Consider the following 20,274-nt stretch of genomic DNA (forward strand, 5'->3'; position numbering starts at 1 on the left):
AGTACTGTTTTCAAGGATGAAATGAGATGTTAAGAAAAAAAAAAAGCCGTTGAGCTTAGGTTTAAAGTGTGAAAGGTTTCCTGTTCATGAATCGCTTTTCGGGGCCGTACCTAGGAATATCGAGGAAGAAGCGGAAGCGGGGGTTGAAGTCGTTAGATTGACGAGCGATATCAAGCCTTAGAGGCGCGAGTTTGTGCAAGACGTTCCAGAGAGGGAATATACCGAGAATGTTTAACTCAACGAATGCTATTGAAATATACTAGATTTCAAATGAGTTAGCCATGGCCAACAAGCTGCTGTTGTATCTCACTTCCAAACTTTCATCTAATACCTGGGGCCCTTAATCGAAAGTCTCAATTATTTTCGGGCTCGATGTCAAAAAATCTAAATGTTAGGAAAACTTTAACGTGTCTTAGCTCAAAAATCTCTCCGTTCTGTTTAATTTCTCATTACTTCGTTCTGTTTCATCGTTCGCATTATGAAAATTCTGTTATCTTGACCTTACAATGTGAACGACACAAATAAAAGCTTTAATTTACAAGACCGAATACCTCTTGAACAGTCAAGAAACGGCTACAGGAATGCTAATTACCGTTACAGAGACGCGCCTCAGGTCTGACAGTCGAGATCTACGCACTGAATTGTCCCAGATCCCTATTGTACATGCCGCGCAAGATTTTTGGAAGCCGTTATGGAGTGGTAATTATTATTGGCGCTGGCCCTGTAAATCAAAAGGTCTAGCTTCGAAGCCTAGTCGGTCCTTAAAGGCCGTTCACAACATCCGTTTTTGATTCAGGTTTCCCAGGGTTCCACTTGGGCTCGACGTATTCCGGTACTTTCCATACTGACGGGGGTGGAGTAGAAGGTTCGCCTTCACTTCCTTCGGATTGCGAACGCTGTCTTGAGAGGAACTGCGCATGTGTAGCCAATACTGGGGAAGCAGGTACTTTCGGAGGTGATTTAGGAATAGTTGAGGATTCAAGCTTCCTTGCAGGCTTTACAATGCTAATTCTCGTCTTTCCAAAATTTACTCTTTGGAGAGGTGGATGCGTGTTCTGTGTAGGAGGAGAAGATAAATTCAAGATATAAGCAAAAACAGCCCTTCTGTGTAGTGTAGTGTATCATCACCCAATCAGAATTTACGGACGTTAAGAAACACATTCCGCTTAACCAATCAAAAGATTCGTCGTTAGCACGTTTTCCCGCTTTAACACTTGATCACATGATGCAAGCAACTACAAGACAGCTCTGACATACTAAGGAATGGACTCTCTTGGCCAGCCAATTTTAGTAAGGGCATGTTGACTTTTTTTTCCACAAGAGGCTGACTAACAAAACCATCAAACATGATGGCACAAGGAAGCTCTCCTGCTGTTTGCTTGTTTGCTTTCAAACACACAGTAACCTACTGGCACCTGCACTGGACTCACGCACAAGGCTCTGGTTTGATTTTTGCATCAACCGGGACTGTGCTGAATGATATTCTTGGTTGCATCAACCGGGACTGTGCTGAATGATATTCTTGGTTGCATCAACCGGGACTGTGCTGAATGATATTCTTGGTTCACCGTCACAGTGCAGGTGAATTAATTAGTGCCGGCTAATTGTTAGGGAAACCAGACGAAATGTTGGAAGTCACTAAGCCTCTTCGAAAACCATCTCCACACCACATAACATTAGCAATTTGACTAACTTCTGCTAACCTTATCTCCTTGCTTGAGATTCTCTTTCATCTCTCTTTGTCCCTGTTCTTTATAAATCTTCAGTTTTTGTTCTTCTTTCTGGTAAATAAAGTGAAGCACAAAACACTTGTTTTTAAGAAACTCTCAGAGTTGACAGATGAAATAAAAAAAAAGAAAAGAAACGAAAAGGAAAAAAAATGATGTTTTCTCTTGTTGTCACTTGCATGGTCAACATTCCTTTTAAAAATGGTATTTCAACAAAAAAGACAAGAAACAACTACAGATTTTGCAGAAAACTCCAAATTTAAACTATTTGGATATTAATAATTGAGCTTTTTTTGAAACACTATGCAGTTCCATGCCAGAATTGTTGCTATGTTGAGTCAAATAGAGTTTGTTCACAGTCTATCAAGTGACAAGAGGCTGCAGTGGTTTCAAGACATGGATTATTGTTATGAAAATCTGTACATGTCCTTGCCACCAACTTAGCAACTGTGATATGTTGCAAAAATTTAAACAGGCTTGACTTTGTTATTATCACTGAATTGGCCAAGCTGCACAGAGAGGTTACAGTTACCAAGACATAGTGCTACAGCTGGCTGTTGTGTCTGTTCCTGCCTTTTAGACACCACATTTTTTAGTCAAAAACACATATCACAAACAATACATGAGGGTACTGTGTGTAAATGTCCATCAGCAAAAGGCCAAAAGAACTTGTTCTAGAGAAATCAAACTTTGTGGAAGCTGTAGTATGCATACTGATGTGCACAAAAACCAGAGAAATCAGAGAAGGCAGGCGAAAGAAAATACAATTCCTCCCCTCATCTTGTTTTAACCCCTTAACTCCAATGAGTGACCAAGGCAGAATTTCTCCTTACAATATCAATACAATATCAACCAGATAAGTGATGAGAATAAAGAAAAATATCAATTAGGAGATAATTAGTTGATTCAATACTAAATTCTCTGAACTAAAATTATAATAATTGTATGGTTGACAGTAAGGAGAATGACAAATTTGATCTGGGAGTTAAAGGGTTAACAGCAAAGAAAACAGACACACATGTACCTAGATGTAATCAGCTATGCATCGTTAACCATTGAAATAGTTTTTACCTCCTTCTCTTCCCTTTCATGTTCCTTTCTCTTTAATCGTTCTTCCTTTTTCTTGACCTTCTTTTCTTTCTTTTCTTCTTGTTTCCGTTCCTATGAACAGATTCATATTCTCACTCACTCAAATCCAAGGCTAATCACAACCCCTTGTTTTCAAAATTTAGTAATATGCATCGTGAGGCAAGGAGACCTCCAGAACCCACCCCACTTTTGGGAGAGGTCATTTAACCTCCAACAGTGTATTAAATAAATAATAAATAAATAAATAAATAAAAAGTGTTGTTAATATGCAGCTTGGCCAACTTGGCAATTATTTTGGTGAAAACTCTCTCATTTTTGTATTGAAGCTACGAAGACTTGATGATAAGTGACTAATACAGGAAGTGAGCTCCAAATCTTAGGATCTTGGTAGTAAAATGTATATTGCTTGAGACTGGCACAACAGAAAGGCATTTGATTATTACTGGCAGCTCTTATGCCACAGCAGTTTCCAAAAGGATTAAAGCAATGGGGGCAATAGGTTATTTAAAACATGAATTTGGTGATTTCACAAGTATTGACTTGGAAAATATCTAAAATCTTTAGTTTGAAGAGTAATGGATAGGAATGGGCCTCTTACTCCCAAGACTTATTTATCATTATTAATAGTAACGAGGGTTATACATTTCTTAAACTGACACCTCAAACATTGGAATTAATCAAAATTATATCCTTTATATGAATTTCTTTGCTTTCTTCTCAAATCTTTTTATTTAAAACTATACTGAGCATATTATAACAAAAATTTCCTTGTTGGTTACTCCTTGGGAGAAAATTGGCTAAGTTCAACATGAATTTCTTGTGTGTACATGATTAAAGCTCTTTTTTTCCATAATTGCAATTTTGCCGCCTCAGTTCCCAATAAGGTTGCCAAAAATAATATTTTGGTTACCAGGAAAAGAACCATGTGTAATATTACATGACTTCCTGAAGCCTTATTCACATCCATTGTCTTTGGAGTAAGCAGCATGACTGACATGCATTTCTGAAGTTTTGCGTGTAATCTTCAGGCTTAACCTTTTAACTCCCATGAGTGACCAAGTCTGAATTTCTCCTTACAATATCAATACAGTATTAATCAATGAGAATAAAGAGAAGTATCAATTAGGAGATGAATTGTTGATCCAATACCAAATTCTCCAAACTAACATCATAAAAATTGTATGGCAGATAGAAAGGAGATTACTAATCAGATCTTGTTATAAAATGGCTAAAAACTCAACCAAGGAAATGAGTCAAATTTTTATCGCTAACAAATAACCTTGGAGAAAGAGTGACACCTTTTGAAAATGTTTGCATCGCTTTAACTTCTGCCCCCTTACATTGCGAATTAGGTAAAACAGTCATTGTCTAGTCACCCTGGTAACCAAAACAAGCGCACCTTGAAGTGCTGTGTGGTAACTGCCGAGAAAGCTCATATGAACTAACACACAAAACTTTCCATGAAAAAATATTTCAAACTTGATGGTACATAATTTGTTATTGCTAACACTTCTTACCGTATTTACCCGTGTACAATACACATTTTTTTTCTATAAAAATAACCATCAAAACCGCGGTGCATATTATACACAGTCTCTATTGGTTTTCAAGCACGTCCTAATTTACATACGTTAAAAACACTAAAAAGAAAGTAACTCAAGCCTAGTAGTAATTGGTCTTTATTAGCTTGAGTTAAATAATCTACCGATGAAACATTTTCAATTTCGATCCACAAACACAACAAAGAAAGTAACGAAAGCCTCGTAGTAATTGGCCTTTATTAGCTTGAGTTAAATAATCTACCAATGAAACATTTTCAATTTACCGTATTACTGTAATCACAAGCAATAAGAAATTCGAAATGGTAACAAAACTTACCTCTACAAAACGTCAGTTGTAGGAAGAATTAACGTTTTTTTTACTGTGAAAACTTTTTTTTAAGAAAAATTTGGTCAAAAATCGGGGTAAGTATTATACATGGGCGCGTATTATGCACGGATAAATACGGTAATCAAAATCTATCTTGGCCTTAGACATTTTTTAAACTGCCACAATAAAATGGTGGTTGATGCACAGTTTTGACTAAGTATTTCATTCATAGATTTATCTAAAATTTATTTTTTATCATTAGATATTTATTCCCTTTTAGTACATTCAAATAATTAGCATTTATTTGCCTCAGGCTTAGTAAAAACTGTTGAATAATCCTTGAGATGAAGTTGAGGGGATTATTCATCAATTTTCACTGAGCCTGTGGCTGTAATTGTTTTGGTATAACTGCTCTGATACATTTGCATTCTGTTGTAAATTTGGTTTGATGATGGAGCTATTGGCAGTTTCTGTAGGATTTTGACAGGTTTATTTCATTTGATTAGAAAAAACCTCATATCTTTATTTTTTACACCAAACTTAGTAACATCTTTTATGCCTATAACACGTTTTTATTGCACATATTTTCTTTTATCTTAATCAATTCCTTTCTTTAACTTTCATCATAGTGATGTTTTAACATCGAAATATATAACGAAATTCAAAGAGAGCTTCAAAGCCACATTACCTGTCAACTGTCATTACGTAAGTTTCCATGTATGGATAAAAACTATCGTTTGATTGATCGATTGATTGTTGTAGACCAAGATTGGTGTCGACTCCGGTGAGTCGACTTGTAGAACTCGTTTATGAGAGCTGTACGCTAAAAAGGAAATTCAGCAATTTGCCAGTGTCGGAAAGGTACTCCTACCAATGAAAGAAATGCAAGCGAACATGACTATGAACACAACAGTGAATGGAGGGCAGCCAGTTACATTTCTAAACTGCTTCAATCCTTTAGCGAGAAGAATCGGAGAAACTATTGTTTATTGCTTGTTACTTGTTATTTCGTTGGTGGGAAACACCCTTATTGGGATAGTTGTCTACAGGACAAGAAGCTTAAGAAAACCCATCAACTTTTTTATCGTTAACATGGCCATGTCTGATCTGATTTATTCGCTTTTCCTGTTCACGCCAGACATAACACAGCTACATCTGGGCTGGTCAATAAGAGGTCGTCTTGGCGAGGCGTTGTGTAAGATGACAACTTTCTTGGCAGATGTCTCAACCGGTGTGTCAATTCAGAACCTGGTTTTAGTGGCAGTGGATCGATTTGGGGCTGTGATAATTCCCCTCCGTTCGCCACTTATCAGTAGAAAATTGTCCTACTTGTTAATTTTTGCTTCTTGGATAGTCGCCATGGCTGTCTACTCGCCGTTTTTCCTCACCTTTACGGTTGTTGAGTATTCTGGAGGGGCCAAATGTCAGAGGCAGTGGAGTGAAGTTTTTGGGGACTCTACGTCTTTCAAACACTACATTCTGACCCTTTCAATTTTAGTGTTTTATATTCCTTTGTTGTCGATTGCCATACTTTACATCGCCATTTTTTTAAAACTGAAGTCACAGAAAACGCCAGGCGAACAATTAGACAACTCAAGGAAAAACAGAGAAAGACGAGAGCGAAATGTGCTCAAGATGTCGATAGCTATCGTGTTTACATTTGCGATATGCTGGCTTCCCTTCACTTCCAGCCAAATAGGATACCTTTTTCTCGCGGACAGGGCCCTGATATCTTCTTGTGGGTACATCATTTTCAGAATTGTTGCATATTATCTGGCTGTATCATATTGTGCGATAAACCCCTGCATCTGCTTCATTTTCAATGGAAATTATCGTCAAGGGCTTAAGAAACTCCTTAGTGGCTGAATTTTTTGGTATCAGGGTTGATCCCGTACCACCCGCCCAGTAGTAGTCCTTAGAACACAGCTAACATGCGAGGCTAGTTGTCGATGATATTTCATACAGGAAAGAAGGATATTCATGAAAAGAAAAAACTTATCCTAAATTGATAAATAAATAATAACGGGTCTTAGGACACATAATAATATAATGTAAAAAATATGGAATGAGGCATAGTAAACAATTATAGACGCAATGATTAACTGGGAACCTCAACTGGCAAGAGGCAGACTATTCGATACCTTACAAAGCGCAGCCAAGGAGTTGAACTTGGGGCAACTGAAAAACGATCCAGTGTGTATCAGGGCAGAAGCCTTAAAAAGAGAAAGCTTGCTAACATAAAATAACCTGTGAAGGCGTATAATTAAGTTTTGTTTGCAAAACGAGTATTACTTACTTCCACAATGTAATCGCATGCAAGTAATCACTCAGGCACTCAGGTTTGCCACTTTGTAAGACCATTATGTAGTGACAATTTGGAACAGTACTGTTTTCAAGGATGAAATGAGATGATCTTACGACACATTTCACATGTCACAGGGTCTAGAAATAATATAATTTAAAAAATATGGAATGAGGCATAGTAAACAATCGTAGACGCAATGGTTAACTGGGAACCTCAACTGGCAAGAGGCAGACTATTTGACACCTTGCAAAGCGCAGCCAAGGAGTTGAACTTGGGGCAACTGAAAAACGATCCAATGTGTATCAGGGCGGAAGCCTTAAAAAGAGAAAGCTTGCTAACATAAAATAACCTGTGAAGGCGTATAATTAAGTTTTGTTTGCAAAACGAGTATTACTCACTTCCACAATGTAATCGCATGCAAGTAATCACTCAGGCACTCAGGTTTGCCACTTTGTAAGACCATTATGTAGTGACAATTTGGAACAGTACTGTTTTCAAGGATGAAATGAGATGATCTTACGACACATTTCACATGTCACAGGGTCTAGAAATAATATAATTTAAAAAATATGGAATGAGGCATAGTAAACAATCGTAGACGCAATGGTTAACTGGGAACCTCAACTGGCAAGAGGCAGACTATTTGACACCTTGCAAAGCGCAGCCAAGGAGTTGAACTTGGGGCAACTGAAAAACGATCCAATGTGTATCAGGGCGGAAGCCTTAAAAAGAGAAAGCTTGCTAACATAAAATAACCTGTGAAGGCGTATAATTAAGTTTTGTTTGCAAAACGAGTATTACTCACTTCCACAATGTAATCGCATGCAAGTAATTACTCAGACACTCAGGTTTGCCACTTTGTAAAACCATTATGTAGTGACAATTTGGAACAGTACTGTTTTCACGGATGAAATGAGATGATTAAAAACAAAGGCGTTGAGCTTAGGTTTAAAGTGTGAGAGGTGTCCCGTTCATGAACCGCTTTTCGCGGCCGTAACTAGGAATATCGAGGAAGAAGCGGGGGGAGGGGTGGGGTAATAAGGGGGGGGGGAGGGGGGTGGTGAGCAGTGACGTTTAGGGTGTAATTGTTTGACTGACGCGCGATTTCAAGCCTTAGAGGCGCGAGTTTGTGCGAGACGTTCCGGATGGAGAATATACTGAGAATGTTTACCTCAACGAATGCTATTGAAATATACCAGATTTCAAATGATTTAGCCATGGCCAACATGCTGTTATTGTATCTCACTTCCAAACTTACCGTACCTGGGGGCCTTTAATCGAAAGTCTCAAATATTTTCGGGCGCGATGTCATTAAATCTAAATCCTAGGAAAACTATTACGGGTCTTAGCTCAAAAATCTCTCCGTTCCGTTTAATTTCTCATTGCTTCGTTCTGTTTCATCGTTCGCGTTATGACACTTCTATTATCTTGACCTTGCAATGTGAACGACACAAATAAAAGCTTTAAGTTCCGAATACCACTGGAACAGTCAAGAAAGGGCCACAGGAATGTTAAGTACCGTTACAGAGACGCGCCGCAGGTCTGACAATCGAAATCTATACGCACTGAATTGTCCCAGATCCCTAGATTGTACATGACGCTCAAGATATTTGGAAGACGTGATGGAGTGGTAATTATTCTTGGTGCAGGCCTCTAGGTCATTAAAAGGTCTAGCTTCGAAGCCTGGCCGGTCCTTTAAGGCCGTTCATAGCGTAGGATACGGACGTACCATGATGGCAGAACGGTCCCAAAGTTTTTCAATTACTAAATATGCGTGCCAAGTTATTTAAGGTTAAGCACGGACCCGTGTTTTTTCTCAGTTCATAAGCGTCTATGGCCCCAAAAATCGAAAAAACTTGGGTCCGTTCCACTTTCTTCTTTTTTGACGATTCCGCACCCGATTATCCTGTTGTGCAAGTTGCCTCTCAGGCAAGACACGCTAATCTCACGGTACCCCTTTTTAGCCCCAAACCCCCTACACCCCACCCTTCGAGTACAAATGAGTACCAGCCCATTTGACAGGAAATGTGAAGAAGGAAGAGCATTGTAAAAATTTCATCGTTCAAATAATTATCTTTCGTAACTTTATTCAGTAAACAAACCGAAACTTTTGGCACTTAATATATAGTTAATATCTTTGCAAATACTGTTTTAATACACTCCCATTTCAAAGAAAATAAAAGATGCATTATTTGTTCTTAATGGCCAGTCAGCGGGGACCGGAATATGGCGCTGTTCGGTTCGTCTGGACCAAATAAGGAGTAGGATCTCACATCGGTGTCTGAATTAAGTTTATCCTCCTCTTTCAACTGAGATAGCAGATCTAGACCGGAAAAACTGGAATACGTGTTGAATCGGTTATCTGGCTTTTCCAGGACCTTGACAGGAGGCGAACTTGATTTCGTCTCGCAAGGCGCTAGGCTTTTCTCGGGGTTTTGATTCATAAATTGATTCTTTTTAAACGACTGGCTGTTGTAAACAGGATTATGTAGCTGGTTAAATGGCGGCTCAAGCTTAACTTTAGCACAAACAATATCATTATTTAACAGAGTCTTTTTCAAGTCCGTTTTTGATTCGGGTTTCCCAGGGTTCCACTTGGGCTCGACATATTCCGGTACTTTCCATACTGACGGGGGTGGAGTGGAAGGTTCGCCTTCACTTCCTTCGGATTGTGAACGCTGTCTTGAGAGGAACTGCGCATGTGTAGCCAATACTGGGGAAGCAGGTACTTTGGGAGGTGATTTAGGAATAGTTGAGGATTCAAGCTTTCTTGCAAGTTTTACAGTACTAAATCTTGTCTTTCCAGAATCTACTCTTTGGAGAGGTGGATGCGTGTTCTGTGTAGGAAGAAAAGATAAATTCAAGATATTAACAAAACAACCCTTCTATGTAGTGTAGTGTATCATCACCCAATAAGAATTTATGTACGTTAAGAAACACATTCCGCTCAACCAATCAAAAGATTCGTCGTTAGCACATTTTCCCGCTTTCACACTTGATCACATGATCCAAGCAAACCACATGACATCTCTGACATGCTAGAGAATGGACTCTCTTGGCCAGCCAATTTTAGTAAGGGCTGGTTGACTTTTTTTTCCACAGGAGGCTGACAAACAAACCATCAAACATGATGGCACGAGGAAACTCTACTGCTGTTTGTTTGTTTGCTTTCAAAGACGCAGTAACCTACTGGTACGTGCACTGGACTCACGCACAAGGCTCTGGTTTGATTTTTGCATCAACCGGGACTGTGTGTTGAATGATGTTCTTGGTTCACCGTCACAGACCAAGGGAATTAATTAGTGCCGGCTAATTGTCAGGGAAACCTGACGAAATGTTGAAAGTCACCAAGTCTCTTCAAAAACCATCCCCACACCACATAACATTAGCAATTTGACTGACATCTGCTAACCTTATCTCCTTGCTTGAGGTTCTCTTTCATCTCTCTTTGTCTCTGTTCTTTATAAATCTTCAGTTTTTGTTCCTCTTTCTGGTAAACAAAGTAAAGCACAAAACACTTGTTTTTAAGAAACTCTCAGAGTTGACCGATGAAATAAAAAAAAAAAAAAAAAGAAAAAAAAAAAGAAAAAAGAAAAAGGAAAAAAAATGATGTTTTCTCTTGTTGTCACTTGCATGGTCAACATTCCCTTTACAAATGGTCTTTCAACAAAAAAAGACAAGAAACAACAACAGATTTTGCAGATAATTCCGAATTTAATATCCATTTGGATATAAAAAAATTGAGCCCTCTTTGAAACATTATGCAGTTTCATGCCAGAATTTTTGCTTTGTTGAGTCAAATGCAGTTTGTTCGCAGTCTATCATGGGACAAGAGGCTGCAGTAGTCTCAAATGACATGGAGAATTGTTCTGAAAATCTGTACATGTCCCAAATTAACAACTGTGACAAGTTGTACAAATTTGAACCGGTGTGACTTTGTCTTTATTATTGAATTGGCCAAGCTGCACAGAAAGGTTATAATTGCCAAGACATGGTGCTACAGCTGGCTGTTGTGTCTGTTTCTACCTTTAAGATGCCAGATCTTTTAGTTCAAAACACATATCACAAACAATACATAAGGGTACCGTGTGTACACGTCCATCAGCAAAAGATCAAAAGAACTTGTTCTATAAAAATTCCACTGTGTAGAAACTGTGGTATGCATACTGATTTGCACAAATACCAGAAGGCAGGCAAAAGAAAATACAATTCCTCCACCCATCTTGTTTCAACCCCTTCACTGCCATGAGTAACCAAGATAGAAATTCTTCTTACAATATCAATGCAATATCAACCAGATAACTTATGAGAATAAAGAAAAATATCAGCTTGGAGATAATTAGTTCATTCAATACTAAATTCTCTGAACTAAAATTATAATAATTGTATGGTTGACAGTAAGGAGAATTACAAATTTGATCTGGGAGTTAAAGGGTTAACAGCAGAGAAAACATATGCACATGTACCTAGATGTAATCAGCTATGCATTGTTAACCATTGAAATAGTTTTTACCTCCTTCTCTTCCCTTTCATGTTCCTTTCTCTTTAATCGTTCTTCCTTTTTCTTGACCTTCTTTTCTTTCTTTTCTTCTTGTTTCCGTTCCTATGAACAGATTCATATTCTCACTCACTCTATTCCAAACGCTGATCACATCCCCTTATCTTCAAAATTTATATAATTGCCATTTTAATACACAGCAATAATAATAATATGCATCAAAAGGTCAGGAGACCTCCAGAATCCACCCCATTTTAGGGAGAGGGCACTTAACCTACAACACTGTATTTAAAAAAAATTGAAGTAAAAAGTGTTGCAAATGTGCTGCTTGGCAAATTCAGTGATTATTTCGGTAAAAACTGTCACATTTTGGTATTGAAGCTATGTAGACTTAGTGAATGAGTGACTAATATAGGAAGTGAGTTTCAAATCTTAGTAGAGATATGTTACTTGCTTAAGATTGGTTAGACACGAAGGCATTTGATTATTACTAGCAGCTCTTACGCCGCAGCAGTGAATTTGGCTATCTATTCTAAAAAGATTAAAGCAATGGGGGCAATAGTTTATTTAAAACATGAATTTGGTGATTTTACAAGTACTGACTTAGAAAATATCTAAAATCTTTAGTTTGAAGAATAATGGATAGGAATGGGCCTCTCACTCCCACGACTTATTTATCATTATTAACAGTAACAAGGGCTATACATTTCTTATACTATCACCTCTAACATTGGCATTAATCGAAATTATATCCTTTATATGAATTTCTTTGCTTTCTTCTCAAATCTTTTTATTTGAAACTATACTGAGCATGCTATAAAAAGAATTTCCTTGTTGGTCACTCCTTGGGAGAAAATTGGTGAAGTTTAACATGAAATTCTAGTGTGTAGATGATTAAAGCTCAATTTTCATAATTGCAATTTAGCAGCCTTAGTTCTAAATATGGTTGCCAAAAATAAAATTTTGGTTGCCAAGAAAAGAACCATGTGTGATATTAAATGACATCCTAAAGCCCTGATCACATCTATTGTCTTTGGAGTAAGCAGTATAACTGGTATGCATTTCTGAAGTTTTGCATGTAATCTTCAGGCTTAACTCTTTAATTCCCATGAGTGACCAAGTCTGAATTTCTCCTTACAATATCAATACAATATCAAGCAATGAGAATAAAGAAAAGTATCGATTAGGAGATGATTTGTTGATCCAATACCAAATTCTCCAAACTAACATCAAAAGAATTTTATGGCAGATAGAAAGGAGATTACTAATCAGATCTTGTTATGAAATGGCTAAAAACTCCACCAAGGAAAATGAGTCACATTTTTATCACAAATAACCTTGAAGAGTGACACCTTTTGAAAATGTTTGCATCACTTCAACTTCCGCCCCCTTGTGGTTGTCTAGTCACTCTGGTAAGCAAGACAAGCACATCTTGGAGAGCTGTGTGAACTGTCAAGAAAGTTCATGCAAACTAACACAACAAAACTTCCCATGATAAACGTTTTTTTTAACTGCCACAATAAAATGGTGGTTGATGTACACTTTTGACTAACTATTTTGTTCATATATTTATTTAAAATTTAATTTTTATAGTTAGATATTTATTCCCTTCTAGTACATTCATATAATTAGCATTTATTTGCCTCAGGCTAGGTAAAAATTGTTGAATAATCCTTGAGATGAAGTTGAGGGGATTATTCATCAATATTCACTGAGCCTGTGGCAATAATTGTTTTGGTATAATTGCTTAAATGCATATGAATTCTATTGTAAATTTGTTTTGATGTTGGAATCATTGCATACAATTATTTTGATTACTCATAACAACAAGGCAGGCAGTTTCTGCAGGATTTTGACAAGTTTATTTGACTCAATTTGAAAAAAGTTCATATCTTTCTTTTGAAAAGTGTCACATCATACTTAGTAGCATCTTTAGTGCTTATGCCATGTTTATTGTGTCCTGCATATCATTAACAAAACACAAGACAATCATTTGGAAATTTAGAGCCCCTGCTGAACTCACTTTGTGCAAGGTGATTATCGCCAGATATAACACAATCCTCTACCAATCAGAATGCATGCATTTCTATTATCACCCCAGCAACTATACTTATATTATTCACCCGAGTGAAGGTGAAAAATGGTGGATATTTACCCTAATCCCCAAAGCAGCGAGGAAAACATTGAAACAAATGATTGTTTTGGTTTATACCACATAAAAACCCTAACTTTGTTAATATAACAAAAAACGGAGTTAAAAAAAAAATTAAGAGGTGAAAACAAATTCACCCTTGTGGTACAGCCCTTATCCTGTTGGCAAATATTTTATGAGTGCCACTGTTACCATGATTGTAAAAGAGAAGGAAAGAGATATTCCATACAATTAATTGTGATCAAGAGGGTTAGTTTAGAGTCCTTTTTAGAATTAAATAGGTCCCCAATCATCCACAATAAATCTTTTCACAACAATACAAATTGCACACATGCAGAATGATTTTAAACGAGAATTTGAAGGAAAACTAATACAAAATATGCATAAATTTCAATCAGGGTAGAGAATAAATGGCAAATTTGAATCACAAAGTAATTTTCAATAAGGCTCCTCAACTACTAGACATGTACTAAAAACTTACTTTTATGACTTTTACTTGAATGCAAATCACAACATTACCACAATTTTTTTGATCAAGACCCCCTAAACTGTGACATGTACATGAATATCTATCCTAGATGCTCCTGCAGACCCGTCAGTGTTATTAAAATTCCACATGCATTCTTCTCTGCATATTCAAGCCTAGTCATTCAAAGACTGATAATACTATTCAATGGATAAATTGCTATCCAGTATGTAAGTGTCGACAAAATGTACTTCTCTATTTACTGGATCAAAATGAATCCAGTGGATATTCCTATCCACCCTTTCTAACAACTGGGGCCACTTCCAAAATACTAGTCCAATGCGTCAATTTGTCTTCAATTGAGAGTGCAGCTTATCATATAAAGAACCTATTTCATGAATGATTGCCCAGCACATCAGTGTACCTTGTTTGATTTTTTCTTGCCTTTTGTGCATGTCGATTTCAGAGAATGATGTACTTTCATGAAGAAAAAACCATTTCTTATTGAAACAAATACTAGGTGTATTTATAACATGCTCTGAAACTACATGTACTTCAAATTTCCAATTCTTTCTGAATAATGACGAAGTGTGTATATTACTAATAAGTGATTCTATGTAAATGTATTTATGATGACTGAACAATTTTAAACATCTAAGCAGCAACTTCTGAATATAATGTGACTGTGTATTCAAATTGGACAAAATGTACAAGGAAAGCTATTCTTTTCTTAACACTTAAAGTATGCTTAGATGAAAAGCATATTTTTGTATATTTGTACTAAACCAGTGAGAGTATCTTGTGATTAAAGCAAAAATCAAGGACTGCTTAAAATCAAATAGTCCACTATATTATCTGCAAATACCTCAAAGGCAGTCAACTGATAAAAGAACAACAGACATTAATTCAAACAAAAATATGTTTCTATACACTAAATATTCTGTGGTAAATGTTATCATGTAAAAATACTGGATTAGAAAAGAAACTTTAGCTTACCAACTCAAGCTGTTTGGCCAAATCAAGTTTAAACTGGTCTTCCGGTTTCTTTTTTCGATTATCTGAAGACTTTGAAGTAATCTGCTGAAAGAAGACAAACTATTAATAACTCAGCACCTGGAACACTTTGGCTAGACAAAGACCTAAGGTGGAATATTAATTTGAAGGTTTCATGTTACAGCTGTCAAACAGGGAAGGAATTTTAATCTTCCTAAGCGAATATGGCCATGTAAGGAACGTTCACAAGAATGAGGCAAAAAATGCAAGACGCGGTAACATTTAACTCTAGCTAGAAAAATATATAATTTTCGCCATGCAGGCAAACTTCTGGTAAAAAGTATTTGTTTTGATAGCTCAACGATTGAAACACAAAGTAGACCTGTAATCTCTTCTATATTATAGCGCTCAGTAACACGTTCGCTGTTTGATGGAAAGGGTCAAATATATTGCCACAATGGTCACATCGATACAAAATACCAAATAAGAAACATGGTAAAAGAACTGCGAGGATGTTCGATTTTCATTCCTGCTTCTGAAATGATGAAATATGGAAATATAAGTAATACCACTTAAGTGATATGAAGATATTATAATTTCGAGCGGAAAAGGCTGTATATTCTGTATCTCCTGACCAACGGAAGAAAACAGACAACCCTTTTACTTAAACGAATCGACTTAATTTAATTGAATTATTATTGCAACGTATTGGCAGTAACTTGGCAGCTACATGTGAACGGCTCGTATGTCCCGAAGTAAACCGAATCTTAAAGCATATGTTTAATCAACCCCAAGGCCGCAATTACACTGAGAATTGGACATTTTTATTTTCATACCTGCGTCTGCTGTGTAGCAGGTTTCCTCTTTTTGATATGGGGTAGCTGTTCACGCTCGCGGTCTTTTAATTTACGACTGTTTCGCCTGTCCACCTCCTTCGTATTGACCTAACCCAACGTCGAAAACGATCGAAATTAAATTCGAAAAGCATTAGAAAGAACTGCTTTGAGGACGGATATTCGAATAAAATTTATCGAAACTGGACGGATTAATAAGGATGATCATTTTAACGACAGCGTTTAGGCAGCCTACCTGAGACGAATTTTCTGACTTGCTGGCTCGTTTAGTGAGATGAGTTGCCGTTAAGCTGATGACAATGGCGGAAAAGATAACACTCTCTACAGACTAACAGGAAAAAAAATACAGCATATTTTAGAAAACAGGGAGGCCCACTTGTGATAAATGAAAGCAAAGGGAAACAATCGTCAACATATTTGGCTCAAGTTAAGAGGAAGGAATGCTCTAGAGTGTAATTAAACATGATCGCCTGTTCCAGTACTTTACCTGTGTGATCAGTGGTACGACTACACATCCGACAACAGACCCGAACACGCAGAAGACCGAGTACTGATCGAAGAACCCTCTTCCAACCGCCATGTTGGCGCATCAACGCTGTGGATGATTCAGATCAAGTGGTCAGATAAACAGTAAACAATGCGTACGTATTTGAAATTCGTCGATGTGATCAAAAGAACGGCCGATCAGAAATGAAAACACTCGTCTGTACACGTTCGTATCTCACAGAATCCACAACTGCCCGCAAATTTGTTTAAAAGAAGTAATGTAGTAAAAAAATGACTTCTTAGTGAATTCAACTGGACAATAATTCGCCTTACTTCGAAAAATATCAAACCAAACCAACTTCCGTAGATTCTGTCTTTCACAAAACCGAAACACGAAACATGAAGCTTTGTGAACGCATATATTAGTGTTTGTGACGTCACATCAGGTGACGGTGGCAGTTGGCGCGCAAAAATATTACAAATACATTTTCGCACTGGTCGCTAGGCAACTCAAAGTCGATTTAGCAGGGACAATGGCCACTTTACAAAAAGTTAGCATAGCATGGTCGGCTGTTTTTTCAATAATTAAAATAGGCAAACCGTTTTTTGCATAAGAAGGAAAACGCAAAGAAAAAATAAAACTTTCGACTCTGTCTCGACGGTTTTTGACAAAGATAAAATGATCTTGTTATCTTATCTAGGTTTGCAGAGACACCAAACCTCTTCACACCAGAAATCTTGTAATAATTTTTGGCATATCTGTCGTATTGAGTGTTTCCTCTCCAAAAAGAATCCCTTGAGCACTCTCAAAAGTCTAAGGCAATTTAAAATTTAAATTGCAATTGAAATCTAATTTTATATATCGGTCATAAATAATGCAAAAACGTCTAGGCTTGAAGAAACCCGAGCACTTGAAGGTTGAAGTGACTTCCCATCGGCCATCACGGCTGACCTTGTCAAATCACAAGTGGGATTACTTTCACATATTGGCGTCGGGCATGGACGATTATCATCGTAAACTTAAAGAAATCTTATTTATCCAAGAATTAAGCCAGCTTAAATTGCTGATGCGTGAAGGATTGTAACCATTTGTATCTTCTGATATACTTGCTATTAAAGATCTGTGTTTTGTTTTCCTTTTTATCTATTCTTGGGAACTGACCCCTCCCCCCCTCCCACCCCCCATATAACAAGTAGAAGTATAGGTTAGTAGTTACCTTTGGAAACCTATGTAGACAGCTGCATGTTACATACATGTAGACATGATTAACCCTGGTATAAATCTAAAAACAACATGATACCAAGTGAAATCTTCAACTGAAATCATTTTAAAAGGAATTGACATTATTTGCATTAAAATCAACGACCACAATATAATAATATGATTCTGAGAACAGAAGTTCATTCAGTTCCTTTGTCACGTATACCAAACAGAGCCGTAATTTGTTTTTAGCAGGGCGACTTCGGTGACGTTTCAGACAGAAAATTTTCAAAGTTTAACACTTAGGCGCCATTGAAATATTTCGCCAAATCTCAATCTGGGATCAAAACATGAAACAAGCATAAAACACAACAGAAGAATCAACTACCGACGAAAAAAATATCAAAATAGTTCGCAAAACCTAGTCTGCGAGGAAACTGTCATTAGGGTTGCTACACAAACATCTAGCGCACCTCTTACGAAGTCTGCAAGAGTTAATTTAGTCTTCTTTGTTCTCCAACATGAGGTCTAAGATCCGAAGAGTCTGGCACGAGAAACGCGAAAAGCAACGCCAATCAGGGCTTGCGCGCCTGGCAGCGATTTAGACACGTGTTGGTTGGTTCGCCGAAAATGAGTGCCCCACCCTATTCGGTCCTCCTAGGTTGATCCGGTCACCTTGAGTTGATCCTGAGTTCAATTTTGTTCGGAATAGGGTTGAAAACAATCACAGTTTGTAATACTGAATGGGACCAAATTTGAAAGGTTACGCCACGAGTGTCCAACATAGCACATCATTGTTAATCAAGAGCCAGCAGAGTTTTGGCGGCATTTGAGATTAGCCGTTTCAATTTAAGTCTGTGATGGCTTTATTCATGCCATCAATTTCCTCTCACACGGAAATCCGAGATGAAAAGGGGAAGATAAAGAGCCTTTTACCCTACTTTGTTGTTTGTGAAATTCAAGCTGATAACTAACAGACTGATGGGGCCATGCAAGTTTCATGCTTCCCGCTTCCTGCTTTTGGAATTCGATAGGTGTAATTGGAGAAGAAATTACAATGAGAGAGAAGGGCGAGAGTGTCTACAGGATCGATGTGTAGATGCGGATAAATCGAAGACAAATGCTTGGTACAACAATTACTGGGTTTGTCGCTGCTTTGTCAATGTCGTTGTTTTATATTTAAACTTGAATTTAAATGTCCGTTTCTTCCTGAAAATGAAATGCACTGATCGATGGCCTCAGACGATTGCCATGATCAGAAAGACGTATAGACATCGAAGAAATCGTATCCTTAATTTAAGACATGAAATTACTGATACCTTTTTTAAAATTCTTGAAAATTTCGGACGGTCCTCTATAGTAACTGCTATTTCTACATTCTTTTTAATAGACTGTCTCACACCTGTTCCATGCCGCGGACAGCACCGGAAACTATTTACGCAGGGAAGTCAATTAAAAATAGTTTCAAAACTAGAGGGTAGATGGTGTTTCGTTTAATAAATAGGCGTTGCCTCGTGTTGACAGATTTATTCGATGACAAGAATCGTGATTGACATTAATTCAATAGATTGATTTAAAAGCGTTAGATTATGATGTTTTAAGTCAGTTTTTCAGCAGAATCGAAGTGAGAAAGAAGTTATTTTGTTATCGTTTTTCTGTCTCTAAATCCGCTTACCTGAAGAATCTGCTAACCCGTAAAGTGAGACTGTTGTACCGACCCGCCACAGAAGTAAGTTTATATTGAAGTTTTTTAATTTAGTTACAAGATAAAGACTTGATTTGCGTTTGTTCTAATTGCGAATTATAAATGTATTTCTCTTAGATTGAATAATTATTAAAGCTTGGCTTAATATTATACGGTTTGTGGTGGTCATTTGATCTAACCAGTTCCGAGTAAGGAAACAGATGGACTGGCCGGTAAACAAGGACAAAGGGATTCAGAATCTTAACGTTGCAAATAAGTTTGTTTGAAATGTCATGGAAATGACTAAATGAATTAGCGTATTTCTGTTTTATTCATTTACTAATTTGTTACCATGTTCCAAGACCTAAAAAACAAGGCCTACGCCGTATCTTTTAAAGCGGGGAGTATAGGGAAGGGGGGGGGCACAAAGGCGAACGCGGGAGCTCTGGGAGGGGGGGGGGGGGGCGACGGCCGGTCCACTAGAATGACGGCAAATGTTTCTTTACAAACTTTCCGCCACGTTTTTATCAACAATCAACGTGAAAATAAAATGGTCATGCCTTCAGCGACTGAAGCAGAGAATACAAAACCAAAATCAGACATGAATTTGGGTCGAAATAGACAAATTATAAAATAGCCTTTTTTCCATGTGAGGTTCGCTCACCGAAAAAAAGCCATTTAACTCCTTAACTCCCGAGATCTAATTGTTAATTCTCCCCTCAAGCTGCTACGCCTTTCCTTGTAAATCAGTCATAAGAATTTAGTGTTAGATCAATATAACAATTCCTAACTGATAACTTTGTGTATTCTCATTACTTTTTGCTGGATAATGGGTGGATATTACAGGGAGAAGTTACATGTTCATCACTTCTGGGAGTTGTAGGGTAAAGGGACATAAACCTATATTGCCGTGAGGTTAGAATTGGAACAATTAACATATCACAAGTAAC

General features: G+C 37.4%; 2 protein-coding genes and 1 pseudogene across 7 annotated transcripts in view; 1 reads left to right on the plus strand and 2 right to left on the minus strand.

Annotated features, from left to right (window-relative positions):
* Positions 1 to 16,893, minus strand: part of LOC113676532 (uncharacterized) — a 31,229-nt gene extending 14,336 nt beyond the window's left edge. Inside the window, exons 1-8 of one of the 4 annotated variants that reach the window (XM_089182440.1) lie at positions 16,773 to 16,893; positions 16,441 to 16,548; positions 16,189 to 16,281; positions 15,936 to 16,043; positions 15,103 to 15,183; positions 11,504 to 11,593; positions 10,403 to 10,480; positions 9,061 to 9,827 (exon numbers count right to left, since the gene is read on the minus strand). In XM_089182440.1, coding sequence (XP_089038566.1) covers positions 9,189 to 9,827; positions 10,403 to 10,480; positions 11,504 to 11,593; positions 15,103 to 15,183; positions 15,936 to 16,043; positions 16,189 to 16,281; positions 16,441 to 16,533 — 1,182 coding nt within the window. In that variant the 5' untranslated portion in view covers positions 16,534 to 16,548; positions 16,773 to 16,893 and the 3' untranslated portion in view covers positions 9,061 to 9,188. Of the gene's footprint in view, positions 1 to 9,060; positions 9,828 to 10,402; positions 10,481 to 11,503; positions 11,594 to 15,102; positions 15,187 to 15,935; positions 16,044 to 16,188; positions 16,282 to 16,440; positions 16,549 to 16,772 lie in introns of those variants that run through there. The other 3 variants (XM_089182437.1, XM_089182441.1, XM_089182438.1) reach the window with 3 other exon arrangements.
* On the minus strand, positions 415 to 11,093 carry LOC149040133 (uncharacterized). 3 transcript variants are annotated; one of them, XM_089182443.1, is made up of 4 exons: positions 2,799 to 2,911; positions 2,301 to 2,401; positions 1,704 to 1,781; positions 415 to 1,055 (listed from the first exon to the last, which is right to left on the minus strand). In XM_089182443.1, exons 3-4 carry the CDS (start codon positions 1,731 to 1,733, stop codon positions 762 to 764), a joined length of 324 nt encoding a protein of 107 aa, XP_089038569.1. In that variant the 5' UTR covers positions 1,734 to 1,781; positions 2,301 to 2,401; positions 2,799 to 2,911; the 3' UTR covers positions 415 to 761. The 3 variants fall into 3 exon arrangements, with proteins under 3 accessions (XP_089038569.1, XP_089038571.1, XP_089038570.1); XM_089182445.1 differs by lacking the exons at positions 2,301 to 2,401; positions 2,799 to 2,911 and adding an exon at positions 11,017 to 11,093; XM_089182444.1 differs by lacking the exon at positions 2,301 to 2,401 and having other exon boundaries at positions 2,799 to 2,914.
* LOC149040134 (QRFP-like peptide receptor) lies at positions 4,861 to 7,826 on the plus strand (annotated as a pseudogene).
* Positions 16,894 to 20,274: the final 3,381 nt, after the last annotated feature.

Source organism: Pocillopora damicornis, chromosome 9 (genome assembly GCF_964200805.1).
Source record: "Pocillopora damicornis chromosome 9, jaPocDami1.2, whole genome shotgun sequence".
Lineage (NCBI taxonomy): Eukaryota > Metazoa > Cnidaria > Anthozoa > Scleractinia > Pocilloporidae > Pocillopora > Pocillopora damicornis.